A 25,553-nucleotide genomic window follows, 5' to 3' on the forward strand; every position below is an offset into this window, starting at 1 on the left:
AACATAATAAAGGCCATATACGACAAACCCACAGCAAACATCATTCTCAATGGTGAAAAACTGAAAGCATTTCCTCTAAGATCAGGAACGAGACAAGGATGTCCACTCTCACCACTATTATTCAACATAGTTCTGGAAGTCCTAGCCACGACAATCAGAGAAGAAAAAGAAATAAAAGGAATACAAATTGGAAAAGAAGAAGTAAAACTGTCACTGTTTGCGGATGACATGATACTATACATAGAGAATCCTAAAACTGCCACCAGAAAACTGCTAGAGCTAATTAATGAATATGGTAAAGTTGCAGGATACAAAATTAATGCACAGAAATCTCTTGCATTCCTATACACTAATGATGAAAAATCTGAAAGAGAAATTATGGAAACACTCCCATTTACCATTGCAACAAAAAGAATAAAATACCTAGGAATAAACCTACCTAGGGAGACAAAAGACCTGTATGCAGAAAACTATAAGACACTGATGAAAGAAATTAAAGATGATACCAACAGATGGAGAGATATACCATGTTCTTGGATTGGAAGAATCAACATTGTGAAAATGAGTATACTACCCAAAGCAATCTACAGATTCAATGCAATCCCTATCAAATTACCAAAGGCATTTTTTACGGAGCTAGAACAAATCATCTTAAAATTTGTACGGAGTCACAAAAGACCCCAAATAGCCAAAGCAGTCTTGAGGGAAAAAAATGGAGCTGGAGGAATCAGACTCCCTGACTTCAGACTATACTACAAAGCTACAGTAATGAAGACAATATGGTACTGGCACAAAAACAGAAACATAGATCAATGGAACAAGATAGAAAGCCCAGAGATTAACCCACGCACCTATGGTCAACTAATCTATGACAAAGGAGGCAAAGATATACAATGGAGAAAAGACAGTCTCTTCAATAAGTGGTGCTGGGAAAACTGGACAGCTACATGTAAAAGAATGAAATTAGAATACTCCCTAACACCGTACACAAAAATAAACTCAAAATGGATTAGAGACCTAAATATAAGACTGGACACTATAAAACTCTTAGAGGAAAACATAGGAAGAACACTCTTTGACATAAATCACAGCAAGATCTTTTTTGATCCACCTCCTAGAGTAATGGAAATAAAAACAAAAATAAACAAATGGGACCTAATGAAACTTCAAAGCTTTTGCACAGCAAAGGAAACCATAAACAAGATGAAAAGACAACCCTCAGAATGGGAGAAAATATTTGCAAACGAATCAACGGACAAAGGATTAATCTCCAAAATATATAAACAGCTCATTCAGCTCAATATTAAAGAAACAAACACCCCAATCCAAAAATGGGCAGAAGACCTAAATAGACATTTCTCCAAAGAAGACATACAGATGGCCACGAAGCACATGAAAAGATGCTCAACATCACTAATTATTAGAGAAATGCAAATCAAAACTACAATGAGGTATCACCTCACTCCTGTTAGAATGGGCATCATCAGAAAATCTACAAACAACAAATGCTGGAGAGGGTGTGGAGAAAAGGGAACCCTCTTGCACTGTTGGTGGGAATGTAAATTGATACAGCCACTATGGAGAACAATATGGAGGTTCCTTAAAAAACTAAAAATAGAATTACCATATGACCCAGCAATCCCACTACTGGGCATATACCCAGAGAAAACCGTAATTCAAAAAGACACATGCACCCGAATGTTCATTGCAGCACTATTTACAATAGCCAGGTCATGGAAGCAACCTAAATGCCCATCAACAGACGAGTGGATAAAGAAGTTGTGGTACATATATACAATGGAATATTACTCAGCCATAAAAAGGAACGAAATTGAGTCATTTGTTGAGAAGTGGATGGATCTAGAGACTGTCATACAGAGTGAAGTAAGTCAGAAAGAGAAAAACAAATATCGTATATTAATGCATGTATGTGGAACCTAGAAAAATGGTACAGATGAGCCGGTTTGCAGGGCAGAATTGAGACACAGATGTAGAGAATGGACATATGGACACCAAGGGGGGAAAACTGCGGTGGGGTGGGGATGGTGGTGTGCTGAATTGGGCGACTGGGATTGACATGTATACACTGATGTGTATAAAATTGATGCCTAATAAGAACCTGCAGTATAAAAAAACAAACAAACAAAACAACTAATACTAAACTTTCATTGGGTTATTTGTATGGAAATATGTTAATATAAATGTTTCAGACATTACATGAAATTTCTAAAAATCTTATAAAAAAAATAATGAAACCATTTTCAAAAATTTTAGATGTTAAAAATAAACAAATGGGACAAATATATATGTATATGTATAACCGAATCACTTTGCTGTACACCTGATACATTGTAAATCAACTATACTTCAATTAAAAAAACAGTACGTTCTATTATCGTTTTAAATGTTAAAAAAAAAAAAAAAAAGACATTATCAACAGAGTGAAAAGGCAACCCAGAATCGGAGAAAATATCTGCACAAACTACATATCTGATAAGGGATTAATATACAGAATAGATAGAGAACTCCTAAAACTCAACAATAAAAACACCAAGCAACCCAGTTCAATAATGGACAAAGTACTTGAATAGACATTTCTCCAAAAGAAGACATATAGATGGCCAATAAGCACATGAAAAGACACTCAACATCACTAATCTTTAAGGAAATGTTAATTAAAATCACAATGAGATATCACTTCACACCCATTAGAATGGCTACTATCAAAAAAAAAAGAAATAAAATGATAAGTGTTTGTGAGGATGTGGAGAAATTGGAACCTTTTACACTGTTAGTGAGAATATAAAGGGGTGCAGCTGCTCTGGAAGACAGTATGGTGGTCCCTCAAAAAGCGAAACAGAATCACCTTATGACCCAGCAATCCCACTTCTATATATACACACAAAAGAACTGAAAGCAGGGCTCTGAAGAGATATTTGTATATTCATGTTTAACAGCATTATTCACAGTATCTAAAAGGTTGAAGCAATCCAAATGTCCAAGGACAGATGAATGGATAAACAAAATGTGGTATATACATACAGTGGCCTATTATTCATCCAGCCTTAAAAAGATTCTGACATATGCTACAACACAGATGAGCCCTGAAGATATTAAGCCAGTCACAAAAAGACAAATATTGTATGTTTTCACTTATGTGAGGTATCCAGAGTATCAAATTCAGAGACAGAAAGTAGAATGGTGGTGGTTAAGGGCTGGGAGAAGGGGAGAATGGGGAGTTAGTATATAATGGATATAGAGTCTCAGTTTTACAAGATGAAAGAGTTCTGGAGATGGACGGTAGTGACGGTGGCACAATGATATAAATGTACTTAATACCACTGAACTGTACACTTAAAAACAATTAAGATGGTAAATTTACATTATGTGTATTTTACCTCAATTTTTTTAAATTGGGAAAAAAATCAATTATAAATGTGACGGTTTATTTCTTGATTCTCAATTCTATCCCACTGCTCTGTCTGTCCTTATGCCAGGACCACACCTGTAGCTTTGTAGTGAGTTTTGAAATTGGAAATGTGAGTCCTCCAACTTTGTTCTTCTTTCTCAAGATGTTTTAATTAATCCTGATCTGTTGCATCTGCATCTGGATTTTAAAATCAGCTTGTCAATCTCTGCAAAGAAGCCAAATGGAATTTTACTGGGGACGGCAATGAGTCTGTAGATCAATCTGGGGAGTCTTGCAATCTTCATTTTTTTGGCAGCGTGGGTCTTTGTTGCTGCACGTGGGCTTTCTCTAGTTGCGGTGAGCGGGGGCTACTCTTCGTTGTGGTGCGGTGGCTTCTCTTGTTGCAGAGCACGGGCTCTAGGCACGCGGGCTGCAGTAGTTGCAGCACATGGGCCCTAGAGTGAGTGGGCTTCAGTAGTTACGGTGCATGGGCTCAGTAGGTGCAGCGCCTGGGTTCTAGGGCACATGGGCTTCAGTAGTTGTGACACACGGGCTCAGGAGTCGTGGCTCACGAGCTTAGTTGCTCCACGGCATGTGGGATCTTCCCAGACCAGGGATCAAACCCGTGTCCCCTGCATTGGCAGGTGGATTCTTAACCACTGTGCCACCAGGGAAGTCCCTGCAATCTTAACATTAAGTCTTCCAAGCCATTAACAGGGGATGTCTTTCCATTTTTAGGTTTTCTTTCTCTCAGCAATGTTTTATAGTTTTCAGAACATAAGTTTGTGTCTCTTTTGGAAATTTGTTCCTAAGTATTTTATTATTTTTGATGCTATTTTAAATGGAATTGTTTTCTTAATTTCATTTTAGGATTGTTCATTGCAGGTATATAAAAATACAACTGATTTCTGTATATTGATCTTTATCCTGCAACTCTGCCGAACCCATTCATTTGTACTAATACATTTTTACTAGACTCCTTAGGATTTTCTAGGTCATGTCATCTATAAGTAGAGATAGCCTCCCTTCTTCCTTTCCAATCTAGATACCTCTTATTTCATTTTCTTGGCTAAATGCCACAGCTCCATCAGTACAATGTTGAGTAGAAGTGCTGAGACATCCTTTGGACAAAGCAGCAGGTTAAACACAAGCTGGGGACACTCTACAGAACAAACCCAGTTTCAACAAATACACTGCAAGGCAGACAAATTAAAAAAGAGGAAACGCTAATAGATTAAGAGAGATTTAAGACACATATTAACCAAATGCAACTAAGTTTCTGAACATAATATTTAAAAAAATTTTAAGGCAATCAGAGAAATTTGTACACTGCCTGAAAAACTGATATTAAAGAATTAATTGTTAATATTTTAGAGGTCATAATGGTATGACTCTATCTTTAAAAATATCCATTGAAATATTTACAAGTGAAGTATTATATTTGACATTGGCTTAAACAATCTGGGAGTGGTGGGGGCATAAGGGAAACAAGACCGGCCATGACTTGGGCTTGAGGACTGGTGAAGCCAGGTGATGGTATGTGGAAGAAGTTCATCATAAGAGTCAACTCAATTTCCATATATAAACTTTTCTACAATAAAAAAATTTTAAATGTGTCCTTGATAGCTCAATCAGGAGATAGTGGCTTCTTCTGAATTTCTAGTTTTTAGTGTATCCCGCTCCCAGAACTAGCCCTGGGTGATGCAGTGGTAGCATGTTTTATTTTTGACACTGCACTGTCACTGGGGAGCCTGGAGGCAGGAGGCCTCCAGCCCTGCATCACTGACAGTCCCACCCACAGCATCTGGTACCCGCCTTGTGCCTGGAAGGAAGGCCAGGCAAACGTGTGCCTGAAGATGCTCAAGTTCTGTCATCGTGGAAACTTTTCAAACACAAGCTTAATTAAAAGCTAAATGGCAAGTGAAATACCGTTTTTAGGGAAAAAAATGTACAATGTTTAAAAAGATATATGTCTCCCTGTATTTTCTAAGTTTCTACAATTAACATCTTGTTTGTGTAGTGAAAATTATAAACAGGGAATTCCCTGGTGGTCCAGTGGTTAAGACTCTGTGCTCTCCTTGCCAAGAGCCAGGGTTCAATCCCTGGTCGGGGAACTAAGATCCCACAAGCCCTCAGTGTGGCCAAAAAAAAAAAAAAAAAAAATTTGGCTTCAGGAATAATAAACAGCCATTTTAAGTAAATATTTTAAAAACATTATAAACAGATAATGCATATTTATGGTATAAACATTCCCTAAAATATTTACTATCTGTTAAGAATTATATACAGAGAAAATGTTTCAAAAAATGAAATGCTTTATACGACTGTAAATTCCACTGTTCTGTGGTCCTTATAGACATGTTCTAACATTCATAGTCAGTAAATGAAACTCAAATGACAAATCACCTGGGAGGAAAACCTCCATCTTTTTAGGTAACTGTGAGCCTAAGGTTCCTATTTGGGGGAGTCAATTTTTTTTACAAGTTTGTATTGTGCCAACTGAAACCACTTGCCCCAGATGCTTGGCTCCCCTAAGTCCTGGAGGGGAGACAGGAGCCCCTGTGATGCCAGGGCCTGACAGCTACAGGAGGCTCACACCACCCTGCTTCCAACAAAGCCCCCAGAGCACCTCCCACCCCAACACCAAAACCAAACAAAAGCAAAGGCAGGGGCAGGTGCTGGGGGAAGGAACGACTCTGGTGAGGACCCTTCCACATACGTGCAAAGGGCAGGGGTGCTGCCCATTCACGCTCTAGAAATCCTACACTGAGCGTCCGGTGCGGGAGGGAGACAGTGTCCACAGAGGGGGTACACAGACAGTAAACAGACACGGCCAATTCCAGCTCTGCCCTAAAACTGCAAATCAACTGTGAAAGGGTGAGGCCTCTGAGTGAACAGCTGTCAAAGACGAACACTCAGGCAAAGGCAGTGTTTACTCTGAGTAGGGGACAAAGGGCAAGACCAGTGTCTTGGGGTGGGGGAGGGGAGCTGGCGGTGGGTCACTGGATCAATAAAGTGGAGAGAAATGGGACGATACCAGCCATTTCTGCCACGTGGTAAACCCGCCTGGGGTTGGGGTACGGAGTGCAAAGGTCTAGAAGCGTCAAGCCTTGGCATCACAACGCACCCCAGTCTTTGACCTCTAGCGCATTAGCTCCCATCCACTTCTTTTTTTTTTTTTTTAAATTAATTAATTTATTTATTTTTGGCTGTGTTGGGTCTTTGTTTCTGTGCAAGGGCTTTCTCTATTTGCGGCAAGCGGGGGCCACTCTTCATCGTGGTGCGCGGGCCTCTCGCTATCGCGGCCTCTCGTTGCGGAGCACAGGCTCCAGACGCGCAGGCTCAGTAGTTGTGGCTCACGGGCCTAGTTGCTCCGCGGCATGTGGGATCTTCCCAGACCGGGGCTCGAACCCGTGTCCCCTGCATTGGCAGGCAGATTCTCAACCACTGTGCCACCAGGGAAGCCCTCCCATCCACTTCTTGCTTTCTCCCCTTGAGCAGGAGTGTCGCCCACCAACCCATTCTCCCCGACGCCTGAGCCATTTCTCCCGTCCCAGACGGCAGCGCTCACCTCTGCAGGGCCTGGATTAAGACTCAGTGCCCACGAGAGGCCACCTAGCAGCCTGGCCCCAAGGACCCATACCTGATAGATGGCTTCGTCACAGGCGTTCTGAAGGCCCAGGTTCACCATTGTGTTCTGTAGTGTGCGGCCCATGTAGAATTCCAGGGAAAGATAGTAGATGCGCTGAGGAAGCAAAAGGAAGCATCTTAGATTGTGCATTCCACCCCACACACGAGAAGATTCCGGTGCTGAGTAGACCTTCTTAGGGGCTTTGCTCAGTCAACCCTGCACTTACCTGCACATCCCTAAAATGGGCTCACTCCCTTCAGCCTTGGCCAACCTCAGCTTTCCAGGGGCAGCCCCCCTAGCGGGGGCCCTTCGAAAGTAGTCTGTTCACTGCCCTTCTGGAGTCCCCAAGGGGATGGAAACGAACCGCTGCCTGAGGTAGGGAGGCAGGGCGGGGCAGTAGTGGGGAACAGACTCCCAGGACAGACAGAGCCAGGTCTGAGCTTGGCGGGGCCTCTTCCCAGCCACGCCCTCAAGGAGGAGACCACATCGCTCACACAGGGTGAAACAGCCCTGCAGGATGAACAGCTTCTGATACCTGCACTAAGCACTCAGTGCAAACAGCACGGTCAACACAACGGGACAGACCGATGGACACGTCTACTTCCACCTGCTGACTGTTTGCTGGCTTTGGGGGACTGAGAGGTAAACCTCCGTGAAAACGAGGTGACGACCACCAACACTCGCTGGGGGCCACGCAGGGTTCAACACTTCCCGCACCTGGTGCCATCTGCCCACACGACCACCCAATGGGCCACGGGAGGCGGTGGCAGAGCTGAGATCTGGCCCGCAGAGTCCTGCTCTCATACAGGGCTCCATGCTGCCTCCAGCTATCAAGAGTAAGGCCTTGGGACTTCCCTGGAGGTCCAGTGGTTAAGACTCCACGCTTCCAATGCAGGGGGCACGCGTTTGATCCCTGGTTGGGGAACTAAGATCCCTCATGCCACACAGCACGGACAAAAAAATAAGTAAAATAAAACTAGAACTCTCAAAAAAAAAAAAAAAAAGAGTAAGGCCTTGATGAGAGAAGGGAAAAACGCTTCCCTACAGAAGAATTCTGATTAATAAACGCAGAAGGAATGGGAGGAATGGAAAACCACCATGAGAACAGCACAGTAACAGCTGCGCAGGTGACCACCGTGGCTCCAGGGACTGACTGGATATTCTGCACAGCCCTCCAAGTGTCTCCCCCCAAATAATCTTAATCACCGTGGTGGCTTTAGCAGATGCCCCCAAGTTATCTGGTAGCCTTCACTCCAGGAGGTGGTGTGGTGCGCAATCCCCCTCCCGTTGAGGGTGGGCTGGTCATGGCAGCTCCCTTCCGACAAATAGTCTGGAAAGGGAAAACTGCAAACTCACAATTTTGGATTGTGACGACACCTTCCCCACATGATCAAGGTTAACGTCACCAGTAACAGGTCGGGTGATATGCTGTCATGAGAAGGGGACCTCACCTCCACGGTTCTCTTTCCAAAACTCCCAACCCCAGACTGACGGTGAGAAGCATCGGTCAGACCCAAAGTTAGGGACATCTGTGGAAGTGCCTGACCAGCACCCGTCAGATCTGTCAAGGTCACAGAGGACAAGGAAAGACCAACAACCACTGCAGATAGAAGACTAAGGAAATAGGACAACTAAATGCCCTGAGGACCTTGGATTAGGTCCGGGACAGAGAAAGGCCATCAGAGGAAGAAATGACAGGAAGTGCTGAGCCAGAGCTAACTTCTTAGTTTTGATACCTGTGCTGTGGTCACTCAGGATGTTACCATTGCGGGCAGCCGTGAAGGGCATGTGGGCATGCTACACTCTATTTGCAACCCTCTGTCAATCTAATATTGCCTCTAAGTAAAAAGTAAAAGAGCAAAACCAGGCCTTGAAAAGGTGTGTGTCTGTGAGCTGTGCACGTGCACGATGACGAGAGAGCACGTCTTGGTCTCAGGTGTGAATCCAGGGGAGAGTGTTGGCTGCACTACGGTTTGACCTTTCCTATAAAATTTCCAAAATATACAATCTAAAAAATCTATTTCCCTATGGGCTGCAGAATGCAGGGAGAAGAAAGGCCTGGATTCCTTCTCCTCAGGTGGCCAGAGAGCTGCTGGGGCCTGTGCACTTCACGGAGACACCTGCAGAGGGCGACCTGCTGAGCCCCGCACCAGCAGCTTCGGAACCCACCATTTGGGCAGAGACACGCTGAAGGTGCTTTCTTACACCTTGTTTAGAATTCTGACCAGCAGCTGACCAGAAACATCTGAGGAAACCTGGTGGCCGTCTGCCAGCCAAGAGCCGTGTTAGTGGTGCTGCCCTTTGGGTTTTTCCAGCAGCATTCACACCATCACTTCACACTTCACTGTATTTGTTCTTAAACTACTCTCCTCAGAACCAAGAAGCAGCCTGAAAGGATGGGCCAGGTAGAAAGAGGCTCCCAACTTGCAAAATACACAGGCAGGGGACCTATGTACATGGAGAGACATCCCATGTCAATGGATTGGAAGGCTTAACGTTGTGAAGATGGCAATAATCCCAAAATGTTCTACAACTTCAACACAATCCCTGTCAATGTTCCAGCTGGCTTCCTTGCAGAGTGACAAGCTGATGCTAGCATTCAGATGGAAATGCAAGGTGTCTGGAATAGTCAAAACAATCTTGAAAAAGAAAACAAAAGTGGAGGACTCACACAAATCTCAATCCTTACTATAAAACTACTGTCAGTGAGACTATACTGGCATAAAGAAGGACACACAGAGCAATGGAATAGCACAGAGAGTCCAGAATAAACCCTCACATTTATGGTCAACTGATTTCCAACAAGAGTGCCCAGATAATTCTGTGGGGAAGAATAGTCTTTTCAACAAATGGTGCTAGGACAACTGGATATCCACATGCAAAAGAATAAAGTTGGGGGCTTCTCTCGTGGCACAGTGGTTAAGAATCCGCCTGCCAACGCAGGGGACACGGGTTCGAGCCCTGGTCCGGGAAGATCCCACATGCTGTGGAGCAACTAAGCCCGTGCACCACAGCTACTGAGCCCATACACCACAACTACTGAGACAGTGCTCTAGAGCCCGCGAGCCACAACTACTGAGCCCACACACCACAACTACTGAGACTGTGCTCTAGAGCCCGCAAGCCACAACTACTGAGCCCAAGTGCCACAACTACTGAAGCCCACGTGCCTAGAGCCTGTGCTCCACAACAAGAGAAGCCACCACAGTGAGAAGCCTGCGCACCGCAACGAAGAGTAGTCCCCGCTCACTGCAACTAGAGAAAGCCCACACGCAGCAACAAAGACCCAACACAGGCAAAAATAAATAAATAAGTAAAAAAAAAAAAAAAAAAGAATAAAGTTGGACTCCTCTTTCATACCATATGCAAAAAATTAATTCAAAATGGATCAAGAACATAAATGTAAGAGCCAAAACTATAAAACTCTTAGGAGAAAACATAGGGGTAAATCTTTGTGACCTTGGATTAGGCAATGGTTTCTTCTGACATGACATCAAAAGCACAAGTGAAAAAACAGGTAAATTGGACTTCATCAACATTTAAAACATTTGATACAATTAAGAAAGTAAAAAAGACAACCCACAAAAAGGGGGAAATTTTTTTTAATTGAAGTATAGTTGATTTACAATATTATATTAGTTTTAGGTGTACAACATGATTCACAATTTTTATAGATTATACTCCATTTAAAGTTATTATAAAATATTTCCCTGTGCTGTACAATATATCCTTGTAGCTTATTTATTTTATACATAGGGGTTTGTACCTCTTTATCCCCTACCCCTATCTTGCCCCTCCCCTCTTCCCTCTCCCCATTGGTAACCATGTTTGTTCTCTGTATCTTCAAGCCTATTTCTGTTTGGTTATATTCATTCATTTTATTTTTTAGATTCCACATATAAGTGATAACATACAGTATCTGTCTTTCTCTGTCTGACTTGTTTCACTTAGCATAATACTCTCTAAGTCTATCCATTCTTCTTTTTATGGCTGAGTAATATGCCACTGTAATATACATATCACATCTGCTTTATCCATTCATCTATTGATGGACACTTAGGTTGCTTCAACATCTTGGTTATTGTAAATAATGCTGCTATGAACACTGGGGTGCATACTTTTGAATTAGTGTTTTCATTTTCTTTGGATGTATATTGTTTTATGAGTAGTATTCCACTGTGTATATTGACCACATATTCTTTATCCATTCATCTGTTGATGGTCACTTAGGTTGCTTCCATATCTTGGCTATTGTAAACAGTGCAAATATCTTTTCAAATTAGTGTTTTCATTTTCTTCGAATATATACCCAGGAGTGGAATTGCTGGGTCGTAAGGCAGTTACACTTTGAGTTTTTTAACGAACCTCCATACTGTTTTCCATAGTGGCTGCACCAATTTACATTCCCAGTGTAGGAGGGTTCCCTCTTTTCCACATTCTCGCCAACATTTGTTATTTATGGTCTTTTTGATGACAGCCATTCTGACAGGTATGAGGTGATATCTCATTGTGGTTTTGATTTGCATTTCTCTGATGATTAGTGATTTTGAGCATCTTTTCATGTGCCTGTTGGCCATTTGTATGTCTTCTCTGGATAAATGATTATTCAGGTCTTCTGCCCATTTTCCAATCAGTTTTTTTTTTTTTTTTGGATATTGAGTTGTATGAGCTGTTTATATATTTTGGATATTAACCCCTTATTGGTCATATCATTTGCAAACATTTTCTCCCATTCAGTAGGTCTTGTCTTTTCGTTTTGTCAATGGTTTCCTTTGCTGTGCAAAAAAAGCTTTTAAGTTTAATTAGGTTCCATTTGTTTATTTTTTATTTTGTTTCCTTTGCCTTAAGAGAAAGATCCAAAAAAAACTGCTAAAATTTATGTCAAAGAGTGTTCTGCCTGTTTTCTTCTAGGAGTTTTATAGTATCTGGTCTTACAGTTAGGTCATTAATCCATTTTGAGTTTATTTTTGTACATGGTGTGAGGGAATGATCTAATTTCATTCTTCTACATGTAGCTGCCCAGTTTTCCCAGCACCACTTGTTGAAGAGACTGTCTTTTCCCCATTACATATTGTTGCCTCCTATGTCCTAGATTAACTGCCCATTAAGTGGGTGTGTTTATTTCTGGGCTCTCTATTCTGTTCCACTGATCTATGTGTCTGTTTTTGTGCCAGTACCACAATGGTTTTTGTTAGCTTGTTTGTTTTTGTTTTTTTATTGGAGTATACTTGATTTACAATGTTGTGTTAGTTTCAGGGTGATTCAGTTATACATATATATATATTCTTTTTCAGACTCTTTTCCCTCATAGGTTATTACAGAATATTGACTAGAGTTTCCTGTGCTATACAGTAGGTCCCTGCTGATCATCTATTTTATATATAGTAGTGTGTATATGTTAATCCCAAACTCCTAACTTATCCCTCCCCCACCCCCCTTACCCCTTTGTTAACCATAAGTTTGTTTTCTATGTTTGTGAGTCTGTTTCCTTTTTGTAAATAAGTTCATTTGTATCATTTTTTTTTAAGATTCCACATATAAGTGATATCGTATGATATTTGTCTTTCTCTGTCTGACATACTTCACTTAGTATGATAATCTCTAGGTCCATCCATGTTGCTGCAAATGGTATTATTTCATTCTTTTTTATGGCTGAGTAATATTCCATTGTATATATGTACCACATCTTCTTTATCCATTCATTAGTCAATGGACATTTAGGTTGCAGTATCATACTGTTTTGATGACTGTAGCTTTGTAGCTTTGTGACTGTAGTCACAGCGTGATACCTCCAGCTCTGTTCTTCTGGGAGAAAATATATGCAAATCACATAGCTGGTAAGAGATCTGTATCAGGAATATATACATACAATTCAATAATAAAAAGACAGCCCAGTGGTAGGTTGGGCAAAGGATCTGCACAGACATTTCTACAAAGAAAATACAAATTGCCAATAAGCACATGAAAAGATGCCTAACATCATGAATCATAAGGGAAATGCAAATCAAAAGCATAATGAGATACCACTTCACATCCACTAGTACAACTATGATCAATAAGCCATCAGATAATAACAAATGGTTAGCAAGGATCTGAAAACTGGCTGATGAGAATGTAAAACGGTGCAGCTACTCTGGAAACCAGTCTGGCAGGTCCTCAAAAGTTAAACAGTTTACCATTTGGCCCAGCAATTCCACTCCTAGACATATACCCAAAAGAAACGAAACCCTGTGTCCACTAGAAGACTTGTATTTAATAGTCAAAAGGTGAAAACAACTCAAATGTCCACCAACTTATGAATGGATAAATAAATGTGGTATATCCATACAGTGGAATATTATTTGGCCATAAAAAGGAATCAAGTACTGATAAAGCTACAATGAGAATGAACCTAGAAAACATTATGCTAAATGAAAGAAGCCAGTCACGAAAGACCACATATTGTATGATTCCATTTATATGGAATATAGGTAAATCTACAGAAACAGAAAGTAGATTAGTAGTTGCCTAAGACAGGCGGACAGGGAGTTTAGGGTGGGTAACAGCTAAAAAGCATGGGGTTTCTTTCTGGGGTAATGAAAATGTTATAAAACTGACTGTGGTGATGGTTGCACAACTCTGAATATACCAAAACCACTGAATAAGCTGTACACTTTAAATGGGTGAATTGTATGGTATCTGAATTTTATCCCAATAAATATTGTATGTAAGATAGAATACTTCCAGTTGTAAAGGTGGTAGGATAAAAATGTCTCTGCCCACTTCTCCCTAAAACTCACTGACCCTAGGAAAACAAAGGTGGAAACTGAGGGAGGCAGAACTCAGCCAGAAACTGCCCCTTGTACCACTTCACCACCAAGCTGCAGGGGAGGGACGAGGGTGACTGTCCACTGCTGGTCTCTGCCTTCTGAGGCCGATGAAAGGACAACGCACTTCACACTCACATGCGTGCACACTCACACACCCACATGTGTACATGCATTCAAACCCACGGCGCACACTCGCTCACACCTGTGTGCGCGTGCGTGCACACACACACACACACACACACACACACATCACAAAACTGGGAACCAGGAGGGGCTGCTCCCTCCATGCTGCACACAGCAGGCCCTGCCCCATCATCCAGCTGCAAGCAACTGGCTCAGGAAGAATCCCCTCCACTCAGAGATGGAGCTCAGGGTCTACACCCTGAGAAGAAAAACAGAACAGACAGGAAATACAACAGGCAAAGAACACGCAACATTTACCAAGGGCCACATGAAATCCATAAACACAGACCCATCTAAGACATCAAGAAACACTGATCAGGTAACAAAGGGACTCAACTGAGCACGAGAAAGAAGTAAAATAAACAAGAGATAAAACCACCACAGAAATGGAGGCAGCACTGAATGCAAAACAGCGGCACAGCTGAAAACAAAAAGCTGGCTGGAAAAGTGAGCAAAGTGGGGGAAAATCATGAAGAGGACTGGAGAGAAAAATATTTATACAGAAGACAAAGGATACTTAACATCTGCATAATTAGTGTTCCTGAAGAAAGAATATGAATAAAATGTTAAAAAATTTTTCAATATGTAATTTAAGAAAACTTTACATACATATTAAATCTACAAATTGAAAGAACATGCTTACAAACAAAAATAATTCCAGTGTCCTTTAAATCACAAACACGTCACAGTGTAACGAGTGATTCTGCAGAGCTGCCCTCTGCTCCACCACCGCTGTCACTGCTGCTCACGGCCCATTGCTTCCTCCTGACTTTTCATCGTCCTGGACGCTATTTACTCTACACTTGAACTGATTTATTATTATATGGGGTTCCCATAGCACGGTACCACACCTCCCTCCAGATGGGGCTTAGTAATCAACGTGAAAACACACTGAGACGACAACACCCAGCTGTCCGTGAGAGTGAGTGAATGTTTTGAGCAGCCATTCCCTTCTTCTAGGCACACATGAAGGCCATGCCTATTTCTGGGGTTCTCCCAAGAGGTTTTATAAGAAGTTGGCAGGGGACTTCCCTGGTGGTCCAGTGGTTAAGAATCTACCTTCTGGGACTTCCCTGGTGGCGCAGTGGTTAGGAATCCACCTGCCAATGCAGGAAACACGGGTTCCAGCCCTGGTCCGGGAAGATCCCACATGCCGCGGAGCAACTAAGCCCGTGCACCACAACTACGGAGGCTGCGCTCTAGAGCCTGAGAGCCACAACTACTGAGCCCATGTGCCACAACTACTGAAACCCGCATACCTAGAGCCTGTGCTCCACAACAAGAGAAGCCACTGCAATGAGAAGCCCGCTAGCTGCAACTAGAGAAAGCCCATGCGCAGCAACGAAGAACCAAAGCAGCCAAAAATAAATAAATTTATTTAAAAATAAAAAAAAAGAATCTGCCTTCCAGTGCATGAGACACAGGTTCGATCCCTGGTCGGGGAACTAAGATCCCACATGCTGTAGGGCAACTAAGCCCATGCACTGCAACTATTGAGCCCATGCACTCTGGAACCTGCGCACCACAACTAGAGAGAAGTCTGAGCACCACAATGAGAGATCCCGAGTGCCGCAACTAAGACCCAACACAGCCAAAAATAAATAAATATTATTAAAAAAAAAAAGTTGGCATGTCAGAGATATGATCAAGATGTTTTTATTTTGCCTTTAACTATAAGTATATATTTTAAAAGTTGTAGTTCGATCTCTCTGCTAAAGTTTCCAACTTTTAACTAGCACTATGAAAACAGCTTGATTATCTCTTTTTCTAAGAGATGGGTGCTGAGGGATAAAATGTTGGGCCCAGTCTTAAAGCCTCTGAATCTCTTTCATTTTCCTCCCAAGTTCAACATTGGGTGTCCAGGGTTCAGCTGTGTATTTAGTTCTGTAAACCTGCCCGGGCAGCCTCCTGTGGCATCCTGAACAAGAGGGCAGCAGGAGCAGCATGGCACCCAGGGTCCCCCCAGCACTGCCCACTCAGAAAGGACCGACCACGGTCAGCTCTGCGCCAGGCACCGCTGCAGGCTGTACTTGGCTGGAGCTCTGGACTCAGGGTCTGTGCCTTGTTTTCTGTTGCTGTTTTTGTCTGTGTGACTTGAGAACTTTTATTGTTTCCTCACATATATTGATTTTGTTCTCCCCAGTTTCCTTAAGATGGTTCAGCGTGAAACCATCAAACTGAAGAAGGCGCTTGAGAAGCCGGCCAATGACATGAACAGATTTTGAACCACGCGGACTGGGTCCCATCCCGGCTCCTGCAGCGGCCGGTGGGGCGACCTGGTCACTTTATGTCTCTGAGAGCACCATGCCTACCTGGGACTAGGCAATGCTGGTCCCCTCACCTGGCCAGATTTTCAGGGAGGGGTGTGGAACCTAAAGAACAGGGTGACAATTCTGGAAAAAAACCACCTGCAAAGGGCCAGCTCCTTGCCGGGCCCAAACTCTGCTGCTGCAGGCCCAAGGCCATCGCAGGCCCAGCCCAGCCCCTTCCTACCTCTCCAGCCCCTCCAGCCTCCCCGGCGCCATCTGTGCAACCTTGGACAGGGCTTCCCGGCTCAGGGGTGCCAATCGAGAACCAGATGTTCACCTGCTTGAGCCTGAGAACAGCAGGGATCCCTTAACCTTGCCACACAGCTCTGGGGGGCCATCTGCAGGCCTGAACTAGGTCACTGATCTTTCTTGCAGAGTCCCTTCTTTGCAATATGGCTGTAACAAGTGTTAAATGGCCTAGAGGCAGCCTTAATTTTTTTATAAATTGAGTTTATTTATTACATGCAAAGCCCACACCAACAGGTTACATCACAGAAAAGCATAAACAAAGCTCTTCGACACAGATGAAAATATGATCAACACAAACATTATACAACATATTAATCTCCTAAAGAATCTTAGGAGTTAATGAACTCTGTGAAAATGGAGTTTAATGTCAATAGGTAGAGCCTCATTTTGCTCTCTATACAACCAAGATTAATACATAGAATTGGACTTTCAGAGACCTCCAATTTCTTTTCCCTCTCCTAAAAGTGTGTTTAGAGTCCTTGTTTAACAGAAGGGTCTGAACACTCTGCAGGAAAAGGAAAGAAAGAACTTTCAACACTCAGGGCATCGAAGCACAGACTGGGGCAATCGACTTCACCAGCAAGAACCTGATTCTACAGGCAGATCCGGCCAGGAAGGTGTCCGCCTGCGCCAGGAACACGCGGCCTCACTCCTCTTGTCTATCAGATCCTGTCGGTGCCACAGCGGCGTCTTAGCCCACGAGCTGCCCTCTCGCAGTACAGAGTGGCTCCCGCCAGACAGAGCGGGCCCTGACATGACACAGGGACACTGACCACTGACCCAACACAGAAGTCAGCTCCGCTGGGCCCCCCAGCCTCTACAAAGGCACTGAGGCCACCTCCAGCCTGCCGCCCTGCCCGAGCAGCTCAGCGAGAGGAGGGCTGCTGGGGGGAGGGGCCCTTCCACCCCTGTCCTCACTGAGCATGTCCCCACGTACACGCCACTGCGTCTGAGGGGCTTTTTGGAGGAAAGAGCTTTATAAAACCACTACTGTGCTTGTGTGAGGATGCTGAGCGTTATCTACCACACCTCTTAAGGCCCAACCTATGAAGTCACACTCGCACTTTCTTTCAGAGCGAAGTACCGGGGAACCTTGGCTTCCCCTAACTGGTGGGTCGTGTCTCAATGTGGACCACGAATTTCGTTTTTTATTTTAGGTACTGGTACCTAGGAGTAGAACACGGGTCTGTTTGCGCAAAGTCAACTTGGAAAATGTAAAATATGATAAAATTACAGTACTTTATCCCTGTAAAATCTACAGGGATTTTACACTCAGAGATCACTTAGTTCTGCAGGAAACAAATTCACTTTGTGCTACATGACGTCAGTGTCACAGTCCTCTGCCTTCCACCTATGTGCCATTAAGCTCTACAAAGCGTCTACTCACCCCATCCCAGAGCCAGATAATCATGGAGGCCACCTTGTCCCTGACAGATAGCCAGAGCCTAATCAATTTAGAGTAAGTGATCTGGACCATGTCAAACTACACTCGTGACTCAGTGTTATAAGTCAGTGTTCTCAACAGAGCTACTTTCACCTTTAAAAAAAAAATGGTGTTTCAAGGCTGAGAAAAGACACTCAGCTAAAACTGAAATTACATATAATTCCTACTCCAGAAGATCCTGTTGAAGGCATTGTTAACCAGACTTTTTTTTTTTTTAACATCTTTATTGGAGTATAATTGCTTTACAATGTTGTGTTAGTTTCTGCTGTATAACAAAGTGAATCAGCTATATGCATACATATATCCCCACATCCCCTCCCTCTTGCGTCTCCCTCCCACCCTCATCCCACCCCTCTAGGTGGCTGCAAAACACTGAGCTGATCTCCCTGTGCTATGCAGCTGCTTCCCACTAGCTATCTATTTTACATTTGGTAGTATATATATGTCAATGTTGCTCTCTCACTTTGTCCCAGCTTACCCTTCTCCCTCCCAGTGTCCTCAAGTCCATTCTCTACATCTGCGTCTTTATCCCTGTCCTGCCCCTAGGTTCATCAGAATCTTTTTTTTTGTTTTAGATTCCATATATATGTGTTAGCATATGGTATTTGTTTTTCTCTGACTTATTTCACTCTGTATGACTGACTCTAGGTCCACCCACCTCACTACAAATAACTCAATTTCAGTTCTTTTCATGGCCGAGTAATATTCCATTGCATATATGTGCCACATCTTCTTTATCCATTCATCTGTCGATGGACACTTAGGTTGCTTCCATGTCCTGGCTATTGTAAACAGTGCTGCAATGAACATTGTGGTATATGCCTCTTTCTGAATTATGGTTTTCTCAGGGTATATGCCCAGTAGTGGGATTGCTGGGTCGTATGGTAGTTCTATTTTTAGTTTTTTAAGGAACCTCCATACTGTTCTCCATAGTGGCTGTATCAATTTACATTCCCACCAACCGTGCAAGAGGGTTCCCTTTTCTCCACACCCTCTCCAGCATTTATTGTTTGTAGATTTTTTAATGATGGCCATTCTGACTGGTGTGAGGTGATACCTCATGGTAGTTTTGATTTGCATTTCTCTAATGATTAGTGATGTGGAGCATCTTTTCATGTGTTTGTTGGCAATCTGTATATCTTCTTTGGAGGAATGTCTGTTTAGGTCTTCTGCCCATTTTTGGATTGGCTTCTTTGTTTTTTTGATATTGAGCTGCATAAGCTGCTTGTATGTTTTGGAGATTAATCCTTGGTCAGCTGCTTCGTTTGCAAATATTTTCTCCCATTCTGAGGGTTGCCTTTTCATCTTGTTTATAGTTTCCTTTGCTGTGCAAAAGCTTTTAAGTTTCATTAGGTCCCATTTGTTTATTTTTGTTTTTGTTTCTATTTCTCTGGGAGGTGGGTCAAAAAGGATCTTGCTGTGATTTATGTCATAGAGTGTTCTGCCTATGTTTTCCTCTAAGAATTTGATAGTGTCTGGTCTTACATTTAGGTCTTCGATCCATTTTGAGTTTATTTTTGTGTATGGTGTTAGAAGTGTTCTAATTTCATTCTTTTACATGTAGCTGCCCAGTTTTCCCAGCACCACTTATTGAAGAGGCTGTCTTTCCTCCATTGTATACTTTTGCCTCCTTTATCAAAGATAAGGTGACCATAGGTGCATGGGTTTATCTCTGGGCTTTCTATCCTGTTCCATTGATCTATATTTCTGTTTTTGTGCCAGTACCATACTGTCTTGATTACTGTAGCTTTGTAGTATAGTCTGAAGTCCAGGAGACTGATTCCTCGAGCTCTGTTTTTCTTTCTCAAGATTGCTTTGGCTATTCGGGGTCTTTTGTGTTTCCATACAAATGGTGAAATTTTTTGTTCTAGTTCTGTGAAAAATGCCATTGGTAGTTTGATAGGGATTGCATTGAATCTGTAGATTGCTTTGGGTAGTACAGTCATTTTCACAATGTTGAGTCTTCCAATCCAAGAACATGGTATATCTCTCCATCTGTTTGTATCATCTTTAATTTCTTTCATCAGTGTCTTATAGTTTTCTGCATACAGGTCTTTTGTCTCCTTAGGTAGGTTTATTCCTAGATATTTTATTCTTTTTGTTGCAATGGTAAATAGTAGTGTTTCCTTAATTTCTCTTTCAGATTTTTCATCATTAGTGTATAGGAATGCAAGAGATTTCTGTGCATTAATTTTGTATCCTGCTACTCTACCAAATTCACTGATTAGCTTTAGTAGTTTTCTGGTAGCATCTTTAGGATTCTCTATGTATAGTATCATGTCATCTGCAAACAGTGACAGTTTTACTTCTTCTTTTCCAATTTGGAGTCCGTTTATTTCTTTTTCTTCTCTGACTGCTGTGGCTAAAACTTCCAAAACTATGTTGAATAACAGTGGTGAGAGTGGGCAACCTTGTCTTGTCCCTGATCTTAGAGGAAATTTAACCATACTTTTCAGTTGTCCAATTACCTTTCTAAATTTCTGTGTTCATTTCTCTTCCCTTCGCCATATCCTAAGAGCCCCATTCTCTACAAGGTAGAAAAGAGCCAGCTATCTGTTGCCTGCTGTTTACCTGCTTCATGTCTTAAAATGTGTGGGTTTCCATATGGGTTAGAGCCTGCTCTGTTTAATGGGCAGGAAAAAAGGAGGTATATCTGGAAAGATGTGTAAAGTTCTCTCAGTTTTCTTCCTTGTATTTCTTATCAGTGGCACAGCTGACAAAGCTGAGTAAGGTCTGCAGGTGACAACACCGTGTTGGTGTGAACACCCTGAGTTTTTTCCAAATGCTCTGGTGGTATAAGGGAATCTCCTTGATTTTCCGAGTCACACATTTGAGTTTTCAGGGGGAAAGGGGTATCAAGTCTAAAACTTACTTTCAAATGGTTCACAGAAAAAATGTATTTATACAGAGAGAAAGACATAACAAACGTGTTAAAAATGTTTCATGTTTGGGGAATCCAGATAAAGAGCATATGGGAATTCTTTGTAACATTCTTGCAACTTGTAAAAGTCTGAAATCACATAAAATAAACGTTTAAAAATCATCTATAAAGGGCTAGGATGCAGAAATGAGATCAGTTACAATATTTCATAAAGATACAAAGGGTTAGCCATCCACAGCACCTGGGTATAAGTCAGGGTTCCCCAGAGAAACAGAATCAACAGGATATATACACAGAGATTTATTTTAAGGAATTGGGTCACATAATCATGGGGGTCCAAGACCAAAATCTGCTGGGGTGAGCCTGCAGGCTGAAGACCCAAGAAGGAGCGGCATTTGGAGTCCAAAAGCCTTCTGCCGGAAAATTCCTTCTGGCTGGGGAGGGATGCAGAGAGGAAGAGAGGGGAGGTGGGTATGGTGGGGGTATCAGTCTTTGTTCTGTTCAGGCCTTCAACTGATTAGAGGCCCATCTACATTACGGAGGGTAATCTACTCTCCTCAAAATCCACTGACTTTAATGCTAATCTCATCTAGAAAACACCTTCACACAAACAACCAGAATAATATTTGACCAAATATCTGGGCACCATAGCCCAGCCAAGTTGGCACACAAAATTAACCATCACAGCCTGCAGGAGCAGAGGCTAGACTGTCTTCTAAGAAAAATCACGGCACACACCCAAAGCTTCCTAATCTCATAAATGACGGCTTCAGCCTACCTTCCGTTTGGCAAGCTGTCAGGGTAATCAGCAACACGAAACATCTGCCCCACCCCAGCTTCTGGCCAGAGAAAGTAACTGAGCTCTCTGCTATCAGGGAAGCTTGCCCATGGGATACAAGGTCAACTTCACACAGATGAGGGCAAACACATCAGAACAGTTAAGTGGGTCAAAAAGATCCCAGCGCTGGACCCACTCCTGCCTAATTAAAACAAAATTTCAGAAGTAGGGGTTGTGTGCAGCCAAGGCAACAAAAAACTGCTCTAGATCATCTTCCTTTAACTCCCAGATCCAGCCAAACCATAAGATTAATTGTATTCATCATGATTATCTTACTAGAAATATTTAGGACAGCAGTTTGGACCCAGTGGTAGAGCTCCTTTCCTTAGTCCACCAGTATGGTTATGCCAAGAGCTCATGGGGAAGAGCCATGGTAAACTGGCCAGTTCATCCACTGCAGGGATGCAATCAGGCCAGCTGTCCACATCGTACAACGTCTGCTTTAAAGACCCATGGAAGAAATCTCGTACCTGCTCATTCTAGAATTTACTGCAGAGATTCCATGACTCCCATAACTGGGCATGATCTGCAATCTGCTTTGGTTGCCAGAAATTACATCTGCATTTTGTGTCCTGACCATGCATCTGAACTTAACCCACCTTCCTACCCTTACTGTCTTGCCCCAACTTTCTCTTTGAGGTCTTCTATGAAGTTGAAACTTTTGCAGCATATCTTGCTTAAGCATTCTCAAATTCTTTTTGGATGGAATGTTAATATAAACTGGAAACATTTTATCAGCAAACACAAAGCTACAATGTTTTAGAACGGCAAGGTACTCAGGGATGGATTACCTAGCTTGACCTTCCTTATTTTAAAGATGAAGAAACTGAGGCCAAGAAAGGTTAAGAAATCCACCCAAGCTCAAGGGTCAAACAGGCCAAATGGTAAAGCCAGGACTTGAGGAGCCTGGATTTGTGTGAGCCATCCCTCACCACCCAGCTCTTTTCTGTCCCTGAGTCTGCGGTGGAGTCCTGACCTTGCCATCACTTCAGAGACTCCTGGAGCCGTCTTTAGAACTAAGCCTGCCTCCTGCCAAGAGCAGACTTCTTAATTTTAGCCAGATTCTTTGCCTTGCTGATTTGCCAGGCAGCTTACTTGAAAACTCTTCCTCTGAGCACTGAGCTTCAACTGTTTCTACTATTACCAAAAATAGAGTGCTTGAGAGTTATGAAACAATAGGTGCAGCACAGCACTATACTATTTTGTGTAATAAAAACAAATGTTTCTACCTGCACAGAAAAAGAGATGTGGAACACAAGATGTTTGTAGCATTTACAGTGCTACCACTAGGTGGTGAGATTACAGTTAATTTTTTCCTTTTGGCTTATCTGTGTTTTCTAATTTTTTCTCCAATAATCACAAGGACTTGCCTAACTGTTTTAAAGTAAATAAAAATATTAAATAAAAACACTTTAACTTATTGTTTAGATCGTCAGGCTGCCTAAGTCTGCAGTGCAGTGGTACACATCCTTGAAGCCGTTCTTAGGCTGGGGATGTGGCTCTGCAGGATTATTACTGGGAGACCTTCCACGTCCTCTCAGCTCTGATCCTCCTGGGGCTTGTTTCTTGTCCGTTACAAGCAAACACGTAACTTTTGCAGAAAAAGGAGATGATGAGCGTATTTTCAACATGAATTAGCCAGACTGAAGCACTCAAATTCCAAGTTTCCACTTTCAAATGACCTTCCTATCCAGGACAAGCAAACAACCTTCCATTTACAGGCTGTGTGGCTTTAAAGAAGAGAAAGGTTTACACCTATAGCCACATAGCAATCAGTGAGGATCAGCAAACCTGCTTTGTTAGAGGGATTTAATCCTGTTCATGAAAGGTTATTTCCGTAATCCCTGAGCCCATCACTAGCCTTTTCAGGATCTAAATATAGATGAACACTCTAACGGGACCCCACGGTGTTTCGGTGTGTTCTGGTCCAGCTGCAGGGAAATACCCTTGAATGTGCCGTCAGAGATGTACCTTGTCACCTGCTACATGAATAACAATGATATTGCAAATCAGAGCTCTGCCATCAGCAGGGAATTCTGGGGGAGCCACTGCCTGTTGGCCAGTTTCCCTGGCAAAGTCATCCCAAGCCCTTGTTGAAATAACCTGTTTCTGCCATTTGGTGCCACTTCTTTCTTCACTGTCTTGCATACTAAATATGAAGATCCTAGTTGGTATTCTAACAAATCTGTCCTTTTTACCACCTCTCTTTTAGAAAAGAAGAGTGCCCCAGAATAAGTTTGGAAAAGCAACCAATCTCAGACTTAGCAATTATTAAACATTTAACGCCCTACAAAAATACTGTAAATTACTATCAACAAAGCAACTGCCCAGTGCTCAGGTGTACACTGCAAGTCAGATCCTTGCAAATTGGCTTCAGGCCTGCAAGTGTGTCCTTTCCTCACCAGTTTTCACTTTACATTAGTATAGTAGAAAGGATAAAACTCTCCATGGTCAAGAGGAAAAAAACAAAAACAAAAAACCAAACAAACAAAACTGGTAGCAGGGGCCTGGCCAAGCCCATACCCATCAAACTGAAAACTACCAGTTTGGAGAATCATATTTACTGACTTGGAAAGCTGCTAAAAAAGCTACAAATGTTGATGAATGAAACAGAAGAGCCACAAAATTGTATATACAACATGCTTTTTAAAAGTGTGCATATATATTCAAGAACTGGAAAAGGTGTAGAAGGACATGCACCTATAGTTTAACACAGTTAATAACGGAGGTGATAACCAAATTTTCTCTCGTGTAGTTTGTACTTTTCAATCATAAACCTACATGTGTGTAAAATGTAAAAAGAATAAACAATTCCTTAACGTCGGCCAACCTTAAGCTAAGTGAAGCTCTTCAAGGTAGGTGTGAGCGCCTGGAAGGCAGAGCCCATCACTGCGGGCTCCTTCCCCTCAGCAGGCTTCCCAGTGACGCCCCCCATCTCTGCCCGCCCGGACAGCAGGCCCCAACCGCAGGGCTCCAGGCCACCCAGTACGGGAGGTTAGGGTTAGGCGACGCCGTGTGCGGGGATGCCTCACCCGGTGGTCTCTCCTCAACTGGGGGGCGGGGGGGGTCGCTCCCCATCTCAAGGGGCTCTCTTCACCTGGGGGTGGTCTCTCCTCACCGGGGGTCCCTCCCCACCCGGGGGGCGGTCTCTCCCCATCTCGGGGGGAGGTCCCTTCTCACCGGGGGTCTCTCCCCACCCCGGTGCCGCCTCACCTTGGGGTCGCGCTCGTAGTAGTGCTGCTGCGTGCGGATCCAGCGGCCCACCAGGTGGTCTCGCACCGTGTGCGCCAGCGCCAGGTAGTAGTCGCGGCGCGTGGCCACGTTGCGGTCCTTGACGAGCGTGAAGTGCAGGTGCCGGTTGAAGCTCTTCCGCACCTCGGCCACGTCGCCCAGCCCCGCCAGCCCGCGCACGCTGATCTGCTTCCGCCTCTCGCCGTCCGTCAGCGGCTTCGCCATCGCGCCGGCAGTCCGAGGAGGACGAGGACGAGGAGGGCAAGATGAGCCGCGGGGACACGCCCGCACTGAGGATGCTGCAGCTTCGCCGGCTGCCAGGCCGCGCCTGCGCACTGCGCTGCGGCGGCGAGGAAGGGAGGTGCTGAGGGTGCGCCTGCGCGCTGCGCCGGACCAAGTGAGGGGCGGGGCCTGAGGAAAGGCGGGGTCGCAGGGTGGGAGGGGCCTCCTGGAGGGGCCGTGCACCTACCCCTGGGTGAAGGAGTATTGCGGAGTTTCTCAACTTGCAGAGCTGAGGATGAGGTCCTGGGCTTGTGGCCCATTCTGCCAGCAACCCTCTTCATGTCCAC

General features: G+C 43.4%; 1 protein-coding gene across 1 annotated transcript in view; it reads right to left on the reverse strand.

The window, feature by feature from the left end:
• Nucleotides 1-25,322, reverse strand: part of PYGB (glycogen phosphorylase B) — a 59,547-nt gene extending 34,225 nt beyond the window's left edge. Inside the window, exons 1-2 of the mRNA XM_068523801.1 lie at nucleotides 24,967-25,322; nucleotides 7,053-7,154 (exon numbers count right to left, since the gene is read on the reverse strand). Of these exons, the coding sequence (XP_068379902.1) occupies nucleotides 7,053-7,154; nucleotides 24,967-25,209 (345 nt within the window). The 5' untranslated portion in view covers nucleotides 25,210-25,322. The remainder of the gene's footprint in view (nucleotides 1-7,052; nucleotides 7,155-24,966) is intronic.
• Between the last annotated feature and the right edge of the window lie 231 nt (nucleotides 25,323-25,553).

Source organism: Eschrichtius robustus, chromosome 16 (genome assembly GCF_028021215.1).
Source record: "Eschrichtius robustus isolate mEscRob2 chromosome 16, mEscRob2.pri, whole genome shotgun sequence".
In the NCBI taxonomy this organism is placed as follows: domain Eukaryota; kingdom Metazoa; phylum Chordata; class Mammalia; order Artiodactyla; family Eschrichtiidae; genus Eschrichtius; species Eschrichtius robustus.